Raw genomic sequence first — 22,778 nt, 5'->3', positions numbered from 1 at the left:
CTCCCCTTACATCACAGAAAGTACTCATAGGCACAAAAATTAGCTTAATTTACAAGCACAACTCCTATCTCTTCTGTCACAGCTCTGGTCTGAAGACAGAACCACACAAGTGAGAAAAAAACGGTGGATGGAAGAAGTAAAGAGTGGATGGAAGCAGATAGAAGAAGTAAAGAGTGAGAACAAGAAACTCTTTTCATGTCCCCAAAAACTCCATAGCCCAAAGGCTTTCTCCAGATATTCTTTGCTCTGGTGAAACTTAAGGAACAAGTAGAATCCCTCATTCAAATCCAGCTCTTTCATTTAATTTATTTATAATGAAAACTCTGAAAATTCACTCAAGTCAGTAATTCACTGAAAATATTGCTACTAAGCCTATAATTTTCTAATTAAAAGTAACACCACATCTCTGAAGTATGCAATTAAATGTCCAATTTAATATTTGTACTGAAGTCCTTAGTGTGAGACACAAACTAAATATTTCAAAATAAGCAGTATCATTTTCGCTTATCTTATGAACTTCTCTCACACATAACATACCCAAGACACAGCCAAATTATTTTCTACGGAATTAATGTAGTAAAAGTGAACATAAAATACTTCAATGTGATCTTAGTCTTCCATGCATGAATTGACTATAAAAAAGCTATATTGTTACCCAGAATTCTTTTTCTGTGCTTTTAAAACAGAATTGACAAAAATTCTCTTTTGCTTTCAGAATAAAACATTTGAAATAACATTTTCCAACCAATAAATGAGCAAAGAAAATTATTTCATGGGACAGTTACATGCCATAGCTGGACCCCAAAGGTTCTCCACAGTGAAGGATGTTTTAGAACGTGTTAAACCTCATGGTCTCTATTCTGCAATGTCCTGTTGCTCCTAGTAACTATGTATATCTAGGAATACACTCTTTATAATACTTGGACAGGTTAAATTGAGAGGTATAATCCAAAAATCTAGTATGCATAGCATATGCTATAGCAGCTCAGTAAGAGTGTTTTCTCGCTACACAATGAAAGACAGATAACATATTACACTGACGGGCAAAAGCAGTAAATGCCACATTCCTCATTACACACAGAAGTGATTTTTTTTTTCTGACTTAAAACCAAATATGAGTTGGTAGTCAGAAGAGAAAAATGCACTGAATATTTCTATTTGACACACTCAACAATATTCCAGAAGGCATTATCAGTAATGACATGAGAGACACCAGTGGTAACGAAAAGAAAAGCTTAGTGCCAGCCGACAGAGCTACGCAGGGATTCTAGCAGGACAGGTCTACCCCAGGTCTTGGTGGTCCAAGGCCAGCACCCACCTCCCTGTCCTGGGGAAGGAGCCACCACCTGGTACCTGTGGGAGGGAGACTCGCTGCCCTCACATCGCACGTCCCAGTCAGACCGCCGTTAGGCCCATGCTTTATCTGAGCTGGACATCCTTGGTCCAGCTTTTCTCTGCACCACGGCTCAGGAAAAAGGATATATACCCGAGATAACCTGAAAGTTGTTTATTTTGGAGGGGAGAAAACCGAGAAACATGCAATTCAAGGAAAAGTCCCATTAAGATCTCAAATTGGCTCTTCGTCCACTCATGAAGAAACCAATGTTCTCAGCTATTCGCAGATGCCACAGCCTGTATGGATATGAGGCTTCCCCATTCATCAATACCGTGCTCGTGAAGTACTGCAAGATATCCCCACTTCAATTTTGTAATGAGAATGTGTGTGTGTGACCCATTGATGATCGCACACATCTCCTGTACAACTGCTGCACACATCTTTAAGTGTGTCAGCTTGCCCCCAAATGCATCCATTTCCTGACATATGAAAAATATTAGAGGGAATCTTGCCTTATGTAAGGGTTACCCTTTCAGAGAAAGACTCAAACGTCACACTTTCTTTATAAAATAAGTGTTCAGAAATAAAACACACCCTCACACTTTAAAAGCTTTAACTGCTGTGAAACATTAGCTTTCAGGAGATTCTAAATGGAGATGTGATCCATTCAGAAAGATTTCTGACATCCATCAAGTCATAGGTTCAGCCAATTTTAGGTACAACTGATTTTAAAGGCATTAAAAAATAGGAAGACAAATGTTATGGAAAGTGACCAAAGAACAGGCAGTAGAATCAAGCACTGTCTCCTGCCTCTTCTGCCTCATCTCAAAAATTTAAAATTTGAGCAATCTGGCACCATCAAGTTCACTGAAAGTTTTAAGTTTCTATTGGTGCTGTTTGGTAAAACTTCAGTATTATGGCCTTAGTGCTTGTTTAACAACTTTACATACGTTTCAGATTATAAAACCACAGCTAGTTACCCTTTTACAAAATTGCTGACCCAGTCAGAGCAGAAACATTACAAAAAGTTATCTCGGATAAAAGAGGTTTGAAAATAAATTAAAGTTAGGTCACAGATTATTCATAAACTTTTTAAAAGCATTGCTTCCATCTTAGTCTATTTTACATTAAATATTTATTGTACATCCTCATGTAAAAGCCATTTGTTTCGAATGGTATCCATTTTAAAAACAACTCTGTTTTGAGAAGAAATGCTGAAATTAGCATGGACATTTCCCAAAATGGATTTTAGACATTTAAATATAAGCAAATTTATAGTCTGCTGCAGACATTCTCATGAACTCATTCAAGTTTAAATGCTGATTCACTTTGAAAAACCATTACTAGAGGACAGGCAATGCGATTGAACAGCGTTTTTTTCCCTTTTGGAGGATGAATATTAGGTAATCTAACCTCACTTGTTAGAAATTGTAACAATTAAATTGTATGCACATTCAGTACTGCCTTCTACCTCTACAGAAGTAGTTACGTATTGAAAAACTTATACGCTGCTGTATCACCTCCTTCAAAGATTATTTTCATTTAAAGTTCAGTGTTTATATAAAGATCTACTTTAAATTGGCTACATGAGGAGGGAAGCACAGCTAAAGTGAATTTTATGATTCCCTACGCACGTATTCCAGTTCACATGCGTAAGTCACTGAAATTACTGAAGTCCCATAAAGCAACACCTCAAACATAATATTAAATACATCTAAGTAATTTTAAAGCAGAATAGAATAGCATACATATTTATACGTCATATATACACTACAGAACGTGTTTTAACCAATAACAAAATCAAAATAATAATACTATAATTATTCTAATGAATGACTTAAAATACACACAAAACTGATGACTTAGTTTCAGTATGAATACTACTGCTCAGTCCCATCTCAGCCAGAAAGATTGTAAAGTTGCATAACATCTTCTGTAGCAAGATAAAAGTTCCTGTCAACAGCCATTCATCAGGTGGGGATTGCAGAGGGGGTCCTTAGCTGTTAAGACCATTCCATAAATAAGAAATTAACATGTGTGTCAAGAACACTCACTAAGAAAAGCTGTTTGTAGAATAATGAATAATGTCCCTCAAGGATGAGGACAAGGGTGGTATCAAAACTGTTAAAATTGTTAGCTAATCTAGCTAAAGAACATTAATTTTGGGGTAAATTAGCCTACGGTTTTTAGTATACTCAGCTCTTGTTAGGCTACCATCAAAGAGCCTCTTAATGTTAAAAAAAAAAAAAAAAAAAAAGTTAAAAAAAGTCTCTTATCTCAAGTAACTTCTATTAAGCTTCACTTACGAGGAGCTTACAGTATGTCTTCCCAGTAATCTGCAAGTAACTTAACATGTAAATAAGAATTTCAGAATTTGTAGTACCGTGTTCGGCAAAATCAAAAGCAACTTCCAAGAAAATTATTCTAGAAATCAGAAATAACCCCCTGCCTCCAAAACTAATGACACATCAACACTGAAAATTGTGTAGACATAAAACTCAATAGGGCACCCAAAGTCACTGGACACAATCAGGTTGTCAACTTTCCCTCTCAAAAGGCAGTCTGAAAATGGTTCTGGTAACATCTCTTAAGGATTTACCTTTGGGATGAACACCACAAACAATCCAATAAGTTGAGAACAATTATTCTCTCTATAAAGAAGTCTGAATATTGCATAAATGAACAGGGCAAGAAGTCCGAAGGAACTTGCCTGTGGACTGTATGATGCAGGATTACCATAGCAAGAAATATTTAACTAAATTTTCAACACACGTGATTAAGGTGAAGCACTGCAACCTCATTCCAAAATTCACTTAATCAAGGCTGCATTAAAAATTTTTGTGACTTATAAATAAGTGCTGAGCACAGCTAATGTTTATTTCTGAAGGATAAAGATGAAAGGATTTATCCTGCACCAGCTACCAGTACAACTGGTGCAAGTGAATATCTTGTTGATGTTGCATATGACAGAGCATGTTTCATAGACCTAACTAGTGATACTATATTTGAATAGACATGTTTTTCTTGCACTCAGTTCAACCCAAATCAACAAGCAGGCAAGATCTTTCCAATTTTGTGATAATACAAGAGGAGGGATGAAACATAAGTCTGCAAGAATCATTAATGACTACCTTATTTTTGTTTTCAGAAGCAGTTATACATTTTTCTACTCTTTGACCACATAAAAAGATATTTCATAAGTAATAGCATTTCTCTTTTTTGTCTGTTAAACACAGTTCTTTTTTAGACCACTAAGGGGTCTCAAAGATTCAAGCAGTCATTCTGTAGTTTGAGAACCATAAGAAACCTGTTCTGCACTGCCTAAATTAGTACAGCTTATTACAGAACATAAAAATGTAAATACTAAGAACAATCTTAAAGTGCCAGCAGCTACAATGTCCTATTGTATTACTTGTGCTTACCTGTTCATGTACAAATTTTCTTGAAAGATTTTACAAGAACTATTGACGCCTTTTCAAACAGTTGCCATTTAGATGCATCTAAAAGGTAGAATAATAGTAAACCTGCCACATGGAACAAATCTTAGCAGTACATTCTACTACAGGGTGCCATAAAAGTTCTCTTAGCTCCCCAAAACCCCTTCATAACACTGAAACAATTTCTATCTAGTCATAACACATTAAACACCAAAACACTTGTAGAAAAAGTTTTCCACTTCGATTTAGAATATGCACTTCTAGAGGGAAAAAAAAAAAACAAAACACAAACCCACAGAATTATTTAATTATCTGCTCGTATCAAGTAAGATTAACTGAAAACCACAGCTGCTTTCTTGAAGAAAAAATAAGGCTCTAAACCATCAACGTATCAGAGATAATAGGGTCACTTGAAATGTAAACACTACTTACACCTGCCACAGGATAGTGTGAGAGCAGAGTAGCTATTAAATCATCTTAACTCTTGAAAGCTGCTTCTTGGATTTATGCCACAGAAAACTAGTCTGCTGAGACACACACTCTTGACCTCAGATTGTTTTTGGAACAAGACTTCTGTTATGTGTAAACTCCTTATCTTTGCTATGCGTGTAACTGGTCTGCTAAATTGTATCTAGTAAAACGTGCCCTCAAATCAAGGTGGAAAAGTAACTACACGTTTAAAAAGATAGGTCCTGATAATATCAAGCCAAACATATTAACTCAGACTTAAGAAAGGTTTTCTTAAACATGGTTATTAACAGAAAATGCCTTTTACAAGATGGCATGAAAGACCTCTGCCATTACTGTTATTGCCTTACTTCCAACTCCTTCCTTTGTTATTATTTTCATTCACTGCAGCTCAGAGAGTCTGACATCAAGTTAAGAACATTAGGTGTTGTTAAAAATGTTATTTTAAGATGTTATTCCTCTTCTGTAAACTGACATTTGTTATTTTAAAGTAAGGTCTTGCAGCTTAAGTAAAGATCAGTACCTTTATTTAGTCTGCCCACAATTACAGTTTACCACCATCTCTACCCATTTCTGTTTTACAGGAAGAAAGTTACGAAACAAGTAGCCTGTGCTTAATGTTTCTAACCCAAACACTGTCCCTCCGGTTATGTACCACACTTTCCCAGCCACCATAAATAGAATACAGAGCTTGAGAAGCTCTGACTCCAAGATCTATTTTCCCCTTTAGCATATGGCCTTCTTTCCATTAGTATTTCATCCCAAAACTTCCAGAAAATAGAAGTATCCAGTACTGACAATACCAAGAAACCTTTGCTTTTGTATGCCTTCTACAGCATCAAATCAATCAACATTAGTTTGTACAGGCTTCAGAGTCACCTGTCTGCACTGGCTCTTAAAGGTTTGGTGCTTCACATTATAGCCGAACTGAATTAACAGCTTGCTGCCTCTCCTTGAATCAACACACAGTTCTGGAAAGGTTTCAAATTCCTAGAACCCCTTTTCAAGTCAACAGAAAAACAATTTTGAAGACTGGACAGAAACAGTTGCAGGTCTTAAAACTCTTACAGTATCTAATGCTCAACTATAGGTCTTCCTAAGCCTGTAAGAAAACATCCACAAGTCAGCAATGAAATCTAATCCTATCCAGAGCTTTTTTTACTGCTTGCAGCCAACAACTCCATTTTTCTCCTTGTAACACTTTAATACCAGAACTAAAAACAAAACCCAAAAATTCCACAGACCTGTTTCAATCATAATAGCTTATAAACAATGATGTCATAAACAGAGCTGTAAGTTTACATAAATTTATCCTCTAACACACTGAATCGAAAGAATCTCTTTTGGTGAACCTCGGAGAAGATAAGTATATGAGTCATAAACTGTACTTACATGCCTTTCTCTTTTGTACAGGAAAGGAAAAACTTCTTGTTCCTACTTTGGAACAGTTTCCACTGATAAAAGTTAAAATACATGCTATCCCTCCTTTTCCCCATTTCACCAGTAATTAAAAAAAAAAAAAAAAAAAAAAAAAAAAAACCAAAACAACCCACAAAACACCAATTGTCTTACAAATATATAGGATACTACAAATATACATAATTTCCAAAAATAATTCCTACTTATGTGTCAAAATGTGTGCCTATATGAAACTTCAGATAAGTGATAATCCTACTGGAATACATTTTTCTTGTCAGATACCTCTTAGTAGTAGGTTGGACAAGACAATCTCCAGAGGTCCCTTCCAGCCCTAACCATTCTGTGATTCTGTGATTCCTTGTTTAACCTCTGTATAACCAGACCTCTCTCACACTGAGATGCTTATACCAAAGACAGTGAAAGGTAACGGTGCATGGCTAAGAGCAAGATGAGGACAGTGAGATCTCCTCATCTTCTCCTTTTAACAGCTGTTACGTTGACTCAATTGCTCATGAAACAGAAGTCCTGTCTCCAGGTTGATTTATTCTTTGGTTGTGGGTAAGACAGGGGTATTTTCCATAGTCAGCAATACAAGTGCTTAAATCGCTTCAAGCAGCCTGAACCCCCTGCCTTTCCCCCTAGGATCTTGTCTAACTACAGTGCTGTGTGAGCTGAAGCACTCCTGCGAGCGTGCTACGAAACAGACTGGGGAAGTGATCTGCTGCACGTTCCCATGTCATTCTTCATCGTTGAGGCACTGCAGCTGTTCATGCTGCTGCACAGCAAACCACTTCAGCTGAATGTCTGCTTCTCCTTAACCCCTGCCTGCAAAACACACATATACTTTTTCTGGGTCACCTCCCTGAGAAAAGCAAGAGAAGGAAATGAAGGAGGAAACAGCTTAAATTTGCACTGAAGATGTACCTGCAGACAGTCACAGCAGTGGTTTCACCACAGCTCAACCCCATCTAAACTGGCATTGCTGCAGCCTCCACCGCTCAGCCTCGCATTCGCTCTTCCTCCCTCTGCTCAGCACCAGCACACATCCATCTGTGTGGCAAATTCATTTGGCTGCTCAACTGCTGAGAGCTTTCTTACATTTTCCTCTGTCAGAACTGTCAGGTTTTCTGCTGGCTTAACATACTCAACCAGGCTTAACGTACGGCCAGACAAACAAGAGTGTCAGTACAAGAGGGAGAGCAGTAACAGACTGAAGGGAACAGAGCAAGAGCTGGACTGCAACAGTAACAAAGAGCTTTAATCACTTTAAACTGTCTCTTGTTAGACCACATTATGAGAAAATGCGACCCCAACTTAAATCAAGTTTTGTCAGTTAGAAACTACTGCTATAATGGCTCTCTGGTGTTCTGAAGCAGTAACAGTCAGTATTGCTGCGAATTACTTCTTAGTAAATCTACAGACAGTCTTCTACAATTTTGCAAATGTTCATTAAGTCTCAGAGCGTTCTACGTGAAAGGTGAATAAACAAGATTTTAACACTGGATCTCCTTATGTTGTACCTCTGGATTCACTAAGTAGCATCCATGAATCTTCATCCCAATCAACTTCTTTTTCAAGTCAGCAAGAAATTGTAGCCTGGATGAACTATCTAATTTTGCTGACACTAATGCAGTGCTATTTTTATTGCTAAATGCAGGATCCTGAGTCAAGCGATGAAAACTAACAGGATTCCACGTTTTAACTGACTACAGATTGCAGAATGTACAGTTTACCATGGAACTTGTTATCTGTTCAGACTCTCAGTATTTAAAGTGCATGAGCATGCTCACAAGGACACTAAACTTGTAGAAAACAAAACCAAATATCTACCTCATCACCCCTGTTCTCTGAGTTTTGATTCTGCAGAACTTGACATCATTCATGCTGGGAAATTACTCACCTACAGTAACCATTTTTTTCAAGCCTACAATCTTAGAAGCAAGGTTTCCTTACAAAGCTTCATAATTTTTTTTTTTCCTGTGACACAACTGAAATAAGTTTCTATTAGCATGCACAAAGACAAAAATGGTGCAGGTCATCTGCTATTTATTGGTTTTCTTCTTAGAATTTCATTATGGCCATGAAACTCTGATTCTTTTTAGCAATACTGGTTGCACTTGAGGAAACACAGATCTTTTACCTCAAGGGAAAAAAGACATTAAGCAAACACAAAACTGCCACAAACTTACTCTCTAGTTCTTCTTTCTCAAAGTTTGTGTTGATAGTAGAGCTGATTTTGCCCATATCCACAACAGCTTCTTCATCATGACCCTGAGGAAACAAGACACAAGTATAAATTAAAACTACATAGAACTATTTTTTCTAAATTCCTGAGTATTTTCTGCAGTTCTGAAGCTGTTCAAAGTTTTCTAAAATAACACATTTTCACATCTCAGAAATTGAGAAAGAAAATGTCACTGAAAATGTACCCATCCAATTATTCAAGAAAATATTTCCTTGTATTGAAGGAAAAACAGTAAATCAACAGATATGCTAAACATCATGCCATTTCCTTTTACAATGCTCTTCATGTCATCACATCAAGGATCAGGATATACATTTCAGGAGTGCAATATTCTTTTAGTTTTACATTCAACAGCAATGAATCTACTGTGATAAAATAACATGTAACTTTTTATAAATTTGCCAAAGTTAACATTCAGAAATCTCAGAACATTTGCTTCAGTGGCAATTCGTTTGTGAGATTTTCCATCACAAGCAAGCAGCTTATGTGAACCAAAGGTTATACAAAGGGGTGGCAAAAGAATTACATTACACAACGTGGGGGGTCTCTCCTAGACCAACAGATTTGGAGAGATCAAATTAACTGCTTATCTCAGGTTTCAACAGAAAGCTTGTTAACCACCCCCTTATCTAAAGCACATTTTTATGCACAAAGTTAGAGAACAGCAGTTGCAAGACTATCAGTTCAGATTCCATTACTACTGAAACCATACCACTCATAACACAGAAGCACGGTATTTGAAATAGCTACAGGCTCAAGAATGAGTCTTTTCTGTGACCATGTCCTGTAATCGTATTTCACACATCAAAGCAGACCTTTAAACACTGCCGTTTGCTCAGTCTCGACAAAAATAAACCTTAAAATAACTGAGCAGTAGAAATCTCATCATCTCATCTCAGATTTGACATCAAAACACCATTAAAGTGGCTTTTCTCCAAATGTTTGCACTCCTTAGAATACAGTCCACTTTTGACAGCTCACAAACTACAGCCTCCTGGCAGAACTGGCTCTCCAAAAGAACAAAAGAACTGCTGCCTACCCTAAGGGTAATGCTTTACTTTACACCTAACTATGTATAGGGGCAGGTTCACTGCTAGAGGATGCTATTCCTTTTCTTTCTGCTCCCTTAGGCACACATTTTTTTCCTTAAGTCAGATATATCAATTGTGAAGTCAAATAGAAAGAGCTGAAGCAATGGATTTTATTAAAAAAAAAAAAAAAAAAAAAAAAAAACAAAAAAAAGCAACACCACACACGACCATCAACACAGTAAGTTTCCCATTGGATCAGTTCACCAAACTGACTTTCTTGTGGCCATACAGAGACATACACCACAAATAAATCTGTTTGACCACCACTTCGGGCAGCAGCCCACTGGTGCATTTACATTGATCAACATGGGATCTGTGATCATGGGTTCATGAGATAAAAATGGAAGCCTATACCAAGAGTCTTGTAAGGACTGGGAACCCTAATGGTGTTGATATTCACCTAAATGTTGATCTTAGAATTACTCAATAGTGCAATGCTTTAAATACAGAAGAGGTTTGTCATCTCAGAGGGAAGTGACAAGGATAAAAAACAACACACCTGTGTAACAGCTGTAACTTAAAACATACTGTAGCAACCCCCACCAAAACGAAAAAACAAAACAAAACACATAACTCCTTTGTCTTTCTAAAATAGATACTTATTATAGTGTATTGTGCGCACACACACACACACAAATCCAAATCTTTGACTATTGAAGAAAGTAGACTAAAGGATATGAAGATGACAAATAGCACACATAAGAAAAAAATTCAGATGAGGCTTAAAAAAAAATTGGTTAAAAAGAGTTAGAACACATAAAAAATAAAATCAGTTGGCACTATTTAAGTAAGCAAGATGGAAAAGGGAAGAGTGGCATATGGCAGAATAAACTTCCAAAAACTAAATAAAGGTCAATTCTGAGCTGTGGCCCTAACAGCCGGGTTTTTAAGAAGGGCATTACAAAGCAATACAACTTTGTCACTACTGACTACACTACTGCATTGCAAAAGCAGAGTTTTGTATGCATGCCAGAAAAATCGAAACTCCTACACACTCCAGAGAGCTACAATTAAACAATTCAGGTGATTAAACCAAAGTCATGTCCGATGTCTGAAAACGTTACAAGAACTTACTAATAAAGAAGTGACAGAAATTTAGAAAATGTCATGGTAATAATGGGCGGGGAGTAGTATACCCCTGTCTCCTGCACACCAAAATGAAATTGAAGAGCCCTCCAGAAGACACTTTCATAATGTAATTGGCCTCTCATCTGATAACCACTCCAGAGGTAGGGAAAAAACACAGTTAACAAAGTGAGCCTTGGCTTTTATCTTTACTGAAGATCTATTTTCCAACACAACATGCATAAACCCAATAGCAAAAAGAGGTCTCTAAGCAGCAGCATTCAAAAGCTTAAGTTACCAATCTTTTGAGGCACCATGTAAGTACAGCAAAACATTTAACTGCATTGGTAAGGCCGTAACACTACCACAGAGGAGTCAAGCATACCTACTTTCCAATTTATCTCAGTGATACAGAAATAGAAAATTATAGGACTGTAGTACACTCTGGTTCACAGAAACAGATGCACAAACAAACCCTGTACATTACTAGAAAACTCAAAATAGAGATGGAGACAGATGAAATATTACAAATCCTCTACGTTATCCTAAGTGTCTTATAATTTGAGAGAGGAAAAAAACAACACCTAATACTAGGAAAACTGCTATCAAAACCTCCTCTACAATTAACTTCACAGCTACAGCCATAGACTGCTGAAATACGTGATACCTAACTTCCCCCAGCACCACCACCCTTAACAGTACTTTTAGGACACTTGGAAGCTTGCCAAGCACAGTTTTTTGAACAATAAAGGAAGACAAAGTTTTCCTCTGGATTATACAGACTACTGCATACTGGTAGAAAATTACACACATACTGTGGAAAATACACATACAGAAAATATTTCATATTCAAATAACATTTTGAAATTATACCTCCTGTATGCCTTATACCATGCTATCAATATATATCACCCTTTGCTTTAGTAACAGAGGTACTTTGCCAACCTTATACATACAGAAGCAGCCTTCAAAACCACATCATGTGAAAGTAACATGTCTTTTGAGATTAGATTACAGAAAGGCATGCATGCCCTTGCAAACCGTCCCATCACTATCTCAAAGTACTCAACATATGCAAAGACTCTTCCAAGAATAAACCATTAGCAGCCACAAATATCATGCACGAAGAAACAATATCATTTACAGCCTTTGTTTAGAAAAAACACAAAGCATCATTTTACCATAACCATTTATGATGCCAGCAGCAAATCCCACTTTAAGATATTTTTGCTTTAGGTCAGGTAAAAAACTCGAAATATTCAATTACACTATAAAACTAACTCCAAGAAGCTTGAACCTTTTTCTGGCTAAAAATAAAGTCTGTAGGGCATAGGTTTCCAGTAATTATAGAAGATCTACCATGTCAGTTTAAGACACAAAAGTGAGAGAAAACTCTTTCAGTTGCTGAATGGTTCCCCCATGGTCCCACTCTAAAACTCATCAACTTCCCCTTTTTAGGCATGGAGAATCACTGCATCTTACCACAAGCATTCCTCTGCCGTTTACCATCCATCTAATGTGAAATTTTATGTGCACCCACTGATGCACAAAAAATGGGTGATCAAGACAAGCCAAACAAAATTTAAGACTAACTTGGAACGTATGTAACTTCTCTTTTCAGTCAAGAGACAGAACAATTGAAAAGGGGAAAAAACAACAATCAGCAACCAGTGTGCCCCAGAGAGAGAGCAAGCCTTCACCTTTGGTTTGCTTTTTCACAAGGCGATGGTCATTTATAAAAACAGAAAAAATCCAGAGTACTTCAAGGAGAGAATAAACACAGTACAGACACACCACAACCCTAGTACCTTGTATTAAAATACACTAAATATACTTCTGCCTAACACCAAATACGTGGATACTCACAAACATACTGAAAAAACAACCTACCAATAAAACCTTCATCTTAAGCCAAAGGTGCCTACAAATACCACATGTGTTTTCGGCCTTCCAACTGTCCCAGTATGAAAATGAAATCCCTTTTCAACCATTGCACACCAGACAAGACTTTCTTTGCTCTAGCAGAAGCCCAGTAGGATTCCTCCTGCCACCTCTGATTTTCAAATGTCTTTTCTCAGTCCAGGAGAAAAGAGTAATTCCCTTTTAATTGCAGACAAGTATCCAGGAATTGTTTACACTTATTTACCTGCTCAAAAATCTGCCTTCATTTAGTACAGCACATTTTTCATATCTAAAATATTAACCCTAGTCACTTTTCAAAAGTAGTATTTAAAAAAAGTCAATCCTAAATTGCATGAATCATTAAGGAAGGCATTTAAGTTTGCAAGAATTAAGTTGTCAGCTTCCAGCAGCATGTGTTAGTTACTGTCCAGTGGACCAGCACAGATATGACGCATGGAATATTAATCTAAAGGAAACCTTCCATGGTCATCTGTACAAGCTCTTCTCGCCTAACCTTATGCAGTCACATACAGATCACAGATGACAGACTTCAGACAGGCACACTGCCAAAAGGGCATTACTGAACAACCCCTTCCAAGAGATACAACTTGCTAGCAACACATTTTTAAGGTACTTGAAATGTAGGTCAACCAATTCATTCTGGCAACAGACAGTAGTAATACAAATCGCTGATACAGTTAACTGTAAACCTTTGAAATGCAGGAGTAATACAATAATTGTGTTACGAAGAATTCGAGCTCAACATCTAAAACTTAGCTACGTCAATGTTCATTTGCTCCATTTACATCCCCTCAGCCCAAAGTTCTTCCCCAGAGTTGAGGAACTACTTGCTGCACCAGAAGGTAGCACCAGTCCTCATGGGAATGAGTCAGGCACAGGAAAGGACACAAACAAACCACCTCCCTCCCACAAAACATTACATTACAACTTTTTTACTACAAGCAACCTTCACTGCCACATTTATTTAAGTAGATAAAAATGCTCAAAAAAAAAAAAAAATCACAACAACAGGCAGATGTTCATATCTAATTTTTGACTTATACATCTGTCCCAACCCAAGAGTTCAAAACTTCTGCTTTTGAGACTATTCTGCTACAACTGCCCACACCATCACAGCAAACATTCATATTGCTCTATGATATTCCATCCTCTCTGGCTTGAACAGAAGGCAAATACTTCCCCCTCCTCCTTCCCACAAAAAGCCATGGATACATCTCTGCCTTTGTAAAGACATCAGATCTGGCAGATGGGATTTAGCTCTCAAGCTGGAATGCGGCACCAACAAACAATTCCTCTTGAAAACATAAGCACATGCTGCTCACAGACCCAACTGGTAAACCTACGTAACATGCACTGTAGATTTACACACTAAGATCAAGCATACATGAGAATTTTTGCACAGTGCACTTCACTCTTAATACTTCGCTCTCTATTTTTTCATCATTATACATAGGAGCAGTGACACTGGATCAAACCATCCAACCCCGCACTCTGTCTTCAAGAGGACACAACGGTAGAGACCTACACCACCTGCCCAATAAAATTAGCAACCAATGCAAACAGATTGCAAAATAGTGTCTTGACCTAGACCTAGGAAACATAATCCAAGCAGTATTTTTGTTGTATCATCAGCCCTTACTTTGTTGGATCTGCATTCAGAAAACAGATGATAGCCATCAAGGTTCTAGTAACAAAAAATTAAATTCAATACAGAAAAATTACCAACATTGCTCTGCTTGAAAAACACAAGTATAGCTGCAAAAATAAATTTAAACCTTTATTTTGATCACATATCTCAAAGGTAACTAAAGTGGAACTACAAAACCTGATTTTGCAACTGTTTTCCAGATATGTGTATGTACATATATAAAATATGTTAAAACTGACCTTTTTTTATAGGTAGATAGACACACACAAACTCATTGACCTTGTCACACAGCTACTAAAATATATTGTCCAGAATAATTAAGAATCAGTAGGGTAATTTATTACTCATTTTCACAGCAGCATTTCCTGAGTGTGTTGTTTCAGAAGCCTGCTTTTCTGTTCTAAGGTCACATAATGCTACATGTAGTCAAGAAATAAAATACATCTCTGATTTACAGAATGCACATACATCTCCTAATTTTGTAGGACTCTAAGTCTACTGCTGTCAGCAACCATGGAAGCGGTAAGAAAAGAAACCAGAAAATCAGTATATTTGTTAATGCCACCTGTGACTACTGTAGGCAGAATTCAATGACAATCATTCTACCACTGGCAAACATCAGCACTAAGTCGATGCTATGGCTCTCCCACTGCTACAGAGCATCACATAGCCTTCGTAAATTAGGAAGGGGTTTCTGACATGGTTCACCTGCCAAGCGACTAACAGCAGAACTTGGTAAGTTCTAAATATCTTGTTTTACTTCTCTGTCAGATTGATTCTGCTTTTAAACCAGAGGTAAGATGAGCCTATGGTGGGCAGGAGGGCAGGCATCTCCAGTTGCTGCCTCCTTGAATGACAACCATGATACCAAAAATCAAAGTTCTTTCTAAATAGTAGTAAATGACGGTATTATCCAGCCTACTAAACAGTCTCTAGCAGAACTGCAAAGTAGTTCTATAAATGCATTTGAAGTTTTTCCTTTGGGCACAGTATTGGTATACACAGCAATACTGTATCTTCAGAAGCTGCCAAAGTGATGAAACACGACCAGCTCTAAATCAAGTTCATCAACCTAACACCCAAGGGAAACACACCAAATATAAATGAGCCCTGTCTCATTTTATCAGCATACAATTTTTAGCTGGCCTTGCCTTCTAAATATATATGACCGAGAATGAAATTATTAATAATTCCCAAACAGAACACTTGCCAGGTTTAAAATAGGAAGCATACCATATTGATGGGTTCTTCCTTGGGTGCATTTGCTATGGTCTCACTCACACAGGAACAGATGCTTTCCAGAAATTTTTATTGTTTTTTTCCTACTATCACAGCAGTGGGTATTGCTCAAGCACTAAGGAAAGACTATAGCACAGCTCAAGGGTTTTAGTGTCACCTCTCCCTTTCTTGGGATTTTTATCTGTGGTTACACAGTTATTATACTATTTTATATGAATATCCACACATTGAAAGGAAGATCCCTCCCAATCAAACCAAGACTCGGAGCCTCACAGGAAGCCTTGACACTCAGATTTCAGTAAGACCATAGCTATAACAAGAGGTTAGGAGTACTTAGGGAAGTTTTTCTAGTCTGCTAATCCTCTAATTAAGTGCTCAGCTTACCCTACTAAATACATCTGACCAATCTGCTTCTAGAAGACTTACAAAAAACACAGGAGCTATACAAACCTTCAGTTCGGACAAGTATGTCCAACAGACATCAACAGTCTTCAACGAGACTTTCCAGAAGGTGCATTTTACTTTTACTTTCTAAAACCGTATGTGGAAGACAGGAAAGAAAGACATGTATGTGTGCTACTAAAACAAGCAATTCTAAACGTGTTTTGCTTCCTGCACAGTTGAATATTTAATTTTATTTCAGTGGTTCTAGCAGGCATTACACCGGCCGCTGTCACGAGTGCCACCACCTGCAAGACAAGCCATGTCTCAGACAAATCAGACACTTGTATTCAGTCAGAAAATACATAGCGGTGGTGTTAACCAGAACCCAAAATTAAATAATTGGGAGAAAAAGTCAGAAAGGAAACAAACACTGAAAAGAGACAGGTCACAGGAGTGACTGGCCATCAACTACAGCATATTGCTGCAATTTGTTTAAATAATAATAATAATAATAATTATTATAATAATAATAAACAGATAGATAGGCGGGGGATTAGAATGAACACAAGAAAAAGGGATGGGTTGATTAATATTAAGGCATGACTAAAATACAAGAGAATATTCGATTAAAATTAGATGCCTGTTTGAACTCAATCCAAGTCTTCTGCAAGCCAGAAAATTTACCATCATGCGTAGTTAGTAAATAATGTCACCAATTCAATACAAGATATCAAGTTGCATATCTAACACTATAGCAGTCGTTTTACAAAGTTGCATTTTATCACTGCCTCACAGCACTAAATTTCATTCAAAATATTCATAAGTCCATTAACTTGTTTCTAAAATTACAGTTAAAAATACATAAATAAAATCAGTTTTCCCAATAGTCAAACTGAAGTTTCTCTAAAGTTTAAGACATAACACTGTAATGAGTGAAATATATAGTTTATATGTCACACTGTTTCATTCAAAATTGAACAGTCCTGTGACTATAGTATGCAAAGTAGTAGAATTTTTATAACTAGTCACCTCTGATCTTTGCCTAGTCTTTTCAGCATATGCATGCCTGATAGAGTTCTGTGGCCACAGGTGAAGGCAGCACCAAAATGAAAATTAAAAAACACATGTACTGTACTACAGAGACCCTAACAAACAAGACCACTGCAATCAGATGCATTTTAACATGTATAAATTAAACTCTTACTTCTTATGCTCACAAAAGGAAACAGAAAATCTAGTGGTCATCTTATAAAATTTATATAAAACAATTAGGAGGCCTTTACAGCTTTTACAGGCTAGGAAAATTCCATCTCATATTTTTGTTTCCAGGGAACTCTAAAGTAGTAACCCCTGTTACATACCGCATTGCAGTTAAATGGCAGTGATAAAGGTTACCCATACAAGAACTAAGCAATAGCTTGTAACGCTAATACTGGAGTTCGCCACTTCATTGTAGAAATGCCCACAAATCAAGCTATGTAGCTACGCCACTGAAGTCTGACAAAAACACTATCTCCATGATCATGCTACCTCAGTTACACAGCATTTTAAGTTCACTTTTTTTTTTTAATGTCAAAAGGAATAATCGATAGGCTATTTTAAAATTCTTTACCAGAAACTTCCCTGCCTTACTTGCACAGAATTATTCAAAGCCACAGCTGATAACTGTCCAAATTAAAAAAAGCTGACTCAAAATAAAGAAAGAAAAAAAAAAGTGACATTCAAGCACTCTCAAAATCTGGTAGTATATACTCTCATGACCGTAAAAGTACATTTTCTTTCTGGATTCAACCAGTTACTATGATTAAGCAATTCTAACTACATAGAAAATATCTTCCCTAACACAGAAATCTCTACTTCAAGTATTATTTCTATCACGATATATTTCAAAAATTTATTCCACAACTAACACATCTTAAGGTAGCACACCATTCTGAGACACAGCTGATAAATATCACTTGCCATCAAAGCACATCCACACCATTGTTAATTTACACAGCTGCTATTTACATACAGGTTGCATTTTCCTCCCTGGACGAGCGTCTTCCATGCTGATGTGCCAGAGCGGAGAATGCCCTTGTCTGAGACCCTGTAAGGAACCTCCCGAGGGATCAGAGGCTGCGCGTACATGACTGCTCCAGCCCGCTCCGCTCAGCACAGACGTACTCGGGAAATCGCTCCCCGACCCGCCGCCCAGCGGTCCCTCCCCAGCCTCCCCTCTCCCAGGCCACCCATTGCAGCTACCGCAGGGTCACACGAGAGCAGGGCGGGCGAGACGGCGTGCCTTCGATTCCAGCTCAGAGAATACCAAAAAAGGAACTGAAGCAGAGGTCCAGACTTAACATTTTCTGCATCAATGGCAGCTAAGGACAGCTCCAAGGTTATATTTTTTGCTCTGATCCAAGACTTCATTAGCACAACAAAATGAAAGCACATTTGTACTTCAAGTCCCAGAACAGAACAACCCAGAAGTCAAACATCTGCTAAGTGTGTTTATAGCTGTTTTATCAACCTCTCACTGAATACTCATCCCAAAGCAGGTTTTTTGACATAAGCCATATATTCTCTTCCAGCAAAATAAACCAAGGCTTACTAAGAAAAAATTTTTTTTTTTTTTCTCTCCTTATAAAGTGGTAAAAAAGCCATGCTGTTAGTTGTGATTAATTTCACATTTCCTTCCAGAATAAGATTAATCTCTGCTTCAGGTACAATATGAGCAGCTATACTTTTTCTTTGTTTAAGCCAATCTTGGAAAAATGCAACCTCCACCCTAGCAGATCAAACTCAGAGCTTCATTTCACTCTTATCATCATCACCAACAAACCTTAACCCCCTTGTCCCATCACGTAACATGTAGGAAAATGGGTCTTTAACGCATTACCCCTAACTTAACCTTCATGACATGACACTACCTTCCTTGTCCCTTTTCTTCTTTTATTCTCAGTTCTTGGCTGAGAAGAACCCTACTAATGAAGCTGGACTGGTGTCAGCCCAACCAACAAACAACTTGGACAAAACAAAACAAAAAAATATACTGTTCATAAACTTGGGGCAAATACCACCAGCCAAAGAAACACACTGTGAAGATGGTATTTATCACCTAGTAGATCAGAAATCACAAGATCACATTCAGTTCCCCTCGCTGCCTTTCTCAGTCCAGAAAATTCTCTAAGCATAGACTAATAAAAATATTCTCAGATAGTGCTGACAAGAGAGTTTAAAAGAAGTTTGCTTCCACTCTGTAAACAGATACTCGCTCTAACGTGTGTGAATCTTTTCACTTCCAAGCTATTGAAGGCCTCTCTGTTGCTATATGTAAATGACCATAAACTAAATGATTCATATAGGAAGAACAAAGTTAAACAAAATATTAAATACCTTAACTCTTAGTGAACCCTCCTCAGCTGAGCATCCTAAACCAAACCTATTTTCCTAATGCTGAGCACAGGTTCATACAATTCTTCAGCTACCCTGATAAAACAGCTATGCTGAATTGTGTTCTGGTGGCTCTCCCACACTTTAATGCAGTCCTTCTTAGCATAAATCCATACTACAAGTACTTCACTTTCTGAAAGTACAAAAGTTGGTTTGTTTAGGGTGGCAGAGTGTGTGTGTGTGTGTGTGTGTGTGTGTGTGAAGGGGGAAGAGGCTGTCTGTTCCTTTGGGGTAGTGGAAGGGGGCAGACAGGACTGGGAATCGCATCTTAGATTTTTTTGTTAGAAGTTTTGGAAAGAATACTCACTCAGTGTGAAAACTTAAAAAACACCACACTCTGAAACAGTTTATTGAAATCTCTTTCTGGTTTGGAGTCAGCCAGTTCCTAGTTAACAGTCAGTCTTGGAATAAAAACAAACACGCAGAGGTTTTATTCATTTAAAAATAAATAAATAAATAAAGCAAAGAACATGCTCATGTGGGGCCCAGCTTAAAAATACAACATTCTAATATATAAACAAGGCTTTTTCAAACAGATGGAAGTTTTTCTCTTTTAAGTCTCATACCAAAATACTTGGTGGAGAAACGGCTGCTCTTACCTAAGAATAAATACCAGGGAAAAGCTTTGCATTAGCTGGAAAACACCACAGCAACTTCAAACTGCAACTGTCTCAACATGCTTAACTACAGAAGTATTCTAAAACAAACCGTAGGCAAATATATTCAAAATCAGCACATCCTTGATCATGTTCAGTGACAACACCGTGAGAACTCTGAGCAAAACTATTTGTGCTGCAGCAACATTTCAACCATATGCTTCATGATGCAAAAGAATCTTTATTAAGTGGATGAGGAATTTTTTTAAAAAACAGGAGTAGCTATCGTGAAACATATGCTTTGTCCATCAGTTTTTCCTTCCCAGTTTTCACTTTTATATCCCTTCAAGTTCCACTTATTTGAGCTTATCTCTGGCTATAAAAGCACTTTTTTTGAAACAAAGGTCCAAAAATTTTATAAAGTATCTATTCTCCAGATGGAAAAGGAAGATTTCATCTGAGCTCTAATCTCTTGGCAAAATTTTTAATCTTTTCATAAAAGATATACAGGGTGTATATGGACTCGCTTTGAAATCGGGTTCATAGAATACTTTCGAAATACCCTGTATAGTCCATTATTTCCTTGCAAGCAGTACAGGCTTCCATTAAAAATTTCCTCAAAATCAATTAAATCGGACTAACCAAAACCTCTGATAACCATGGGGTGGAATGCAAAAACTCTTAAAATGAATTAGAAGATCAATTTTCATGTCACTTCTTATTAGTAGTTTCTGGATTAGTCTGTAAAAATATCCCCTATCACATCTTATAGCAACACTAGTATTAACTCAACACCAAGCTGAATGTATTACTACAGCCACAAGCTCTTCTTCTCTATCCAAATTTTGCTCTTAAAATGAGAAAGCAATTATGATCCCAGTTTATTATGAAGTGGCAGTAAACTGTCTTACTGTGGGGTCTGCACAGTCTCTAGCAGACAGAGCTGTGCTTAATCTGTTATTCCGAGATGGCAGAACACAAGCAACATTTTTATTTAAAGCAGCAGCAAGATTTACCATGTGAGCTCAAGCCCAGAGCCAGACTTAGCCAGATAAGAACACAAGGAAACTGAGGGCTCATTTGCTTGCAGAGAGGCCATACTGACATGCCCACACACCTCACTCTGTAAATTGGTAGATCTGGTATGAGGCTTCTATTGGTACTTTAAAATCCTGTTTTAGTGAGTGGGGGCTGTGTCAGGTGTTAGTGCTGCATCCATAATCTAAACTCAACCTTTCCTCATATGAATGAATCATTAAAAAAAAACAAACAAACAAACAAACAAAAAAAACCCACAAACAACACCAACCTGGTTCACTGGCACCTTTCTTTATGTATCTGGAAGGATGGCACCTATCAAATCCAAACAACCACCTCTCTTTAGAAAAGAATACAAAAACCAATAAATACCCATGAGGCAATAAGATGATACTTCTAAATGAGGATTTATTTTGAGTGGGAAGAGGGGTAGGGAGGAGATTGTGAAGGGAGGCAAGGTGCTATGGGATTACCATGATGTAGGAGCAAGTTGTATGACACAATCTGTCTAATGCTTGTATGTCAAATACCACTACACATTGTTCTGTTCAGTTTTTTAGTAAATGGGAACTTACTAACTCGTATTAAGAACAGCTTTCTACAACTTTCCTATTATATATAGATTAAATATAAGCTATTCCACTAAGGAAATATTGTTCTCTTAGCAAGGGAACACAGAAACCTTTGCAGGCAGTGGTTTATCATTTAATGAATCAAAACTACCCATAAAAGCCAAGAGCTTGACTGCCTACAAGTATTTTGCAGAATATAATTTCCATGTAACAGTTAGTTCCCAAGAGGTACACATGCATAGCATGCTTCAGCTTGCTTCAGTTTGTATCAGCACGTACGCATGGTAAAGAGCGTTTCCAAAAAAAAGAAAAAAGGGAAAAAAATAGGAAGAAAAAAAGATAGATGTTTTCTGTGCAGATATTCTCTGGTGTATTGCCCCAGTAGTGGACTCTCGGGTTTCTTAGCACATTGCAGGACAGCCGTCACAAGGCACTGGGATGCTGAGAGCCAGCACTAGGCAGATCACTAGTGTCCTGGTTTTGTTAAAAACAAGTTTCTCTTCTAGTGAATTTGCCTGTCAGCTAAAGCCTTCATATTATCTGCATTTTCCTGGAGAACCAGATACACGTTTTGGTAAACACAGCAATGGAATGCAAACTTATTGATAAGCACAGATGGACATCTAGTGAGAGGGGCAATGAGAAACAGGTGACCAAGAAACTGACCAACTGTGTATAACATTCCATTCATGTGAATACTTCATATAAAAGTGGGAGATCATGAGGCTCTCGTCCATTTTGCCCTTTCACGTCCTTCTGCTTATGGCCAACATTAGGAGAGGACCTTGCTAGTCGTCCCTACGAACTGAGGCCTAGTGACAGACTGAATCCAGCTCCGGTTTGCTGCAGAGTCCAATCCAGGACTTTGGGTGCCAGCTCTGC

At 37.5% G+C, this 22,778-nt stretch overlaps 1 protein-coding gene across 7 annotated transcripts in view; it reads right to left on the bottom strand.

The window, feature by feature from the left end:
• SLC4A7 (solute carrier family 4 member 7) overlaps nucleotides 1-22,778 on the bottom strand; it is a 95,231-nt gene that overhangs the window by 48,320 nt on the left and 24,133 nt on the right. For 6 of the 7 annotated variants that reach the window (XM_071804937.1, XM_065830787.2, XM_071804934.1 and 3 more), the window contains exon 2: nucleotides 8,850-8,931. In XM_071804937.1, coding sequence (XP_071661038.1) covers nucleotides 8,850-8,931 — 82 coding nt within the window. Of the gene's footprint in view, nucleotides 1-8,849; nucleotides 8,932-18,269; nucleotides 18,428-22,778 lie in introns of those variants that run through there. The other variant, XM_065830786.2, reaches the window with a different exon arrangement.

This window comes from Patagioenas fasciata, chromosome 2 (assembly GCF_037038585.1).
Source record: "Patagioenas fasciata isolate bPatFas1 chromosome 2, bPatFas1.hap1, whole genome shotgun sequence".
NCBI lineage: Eukaryota > Metazoa > Chordata > Aves > Columbiformes > Columbidae > Patagioenas > Patagioenas fasciata.
The sequence above is the reverse complement of the archived record's forward strand: the minus strand, read 5'-3'. Positions and strand labels throughout refer to the sequence as shown.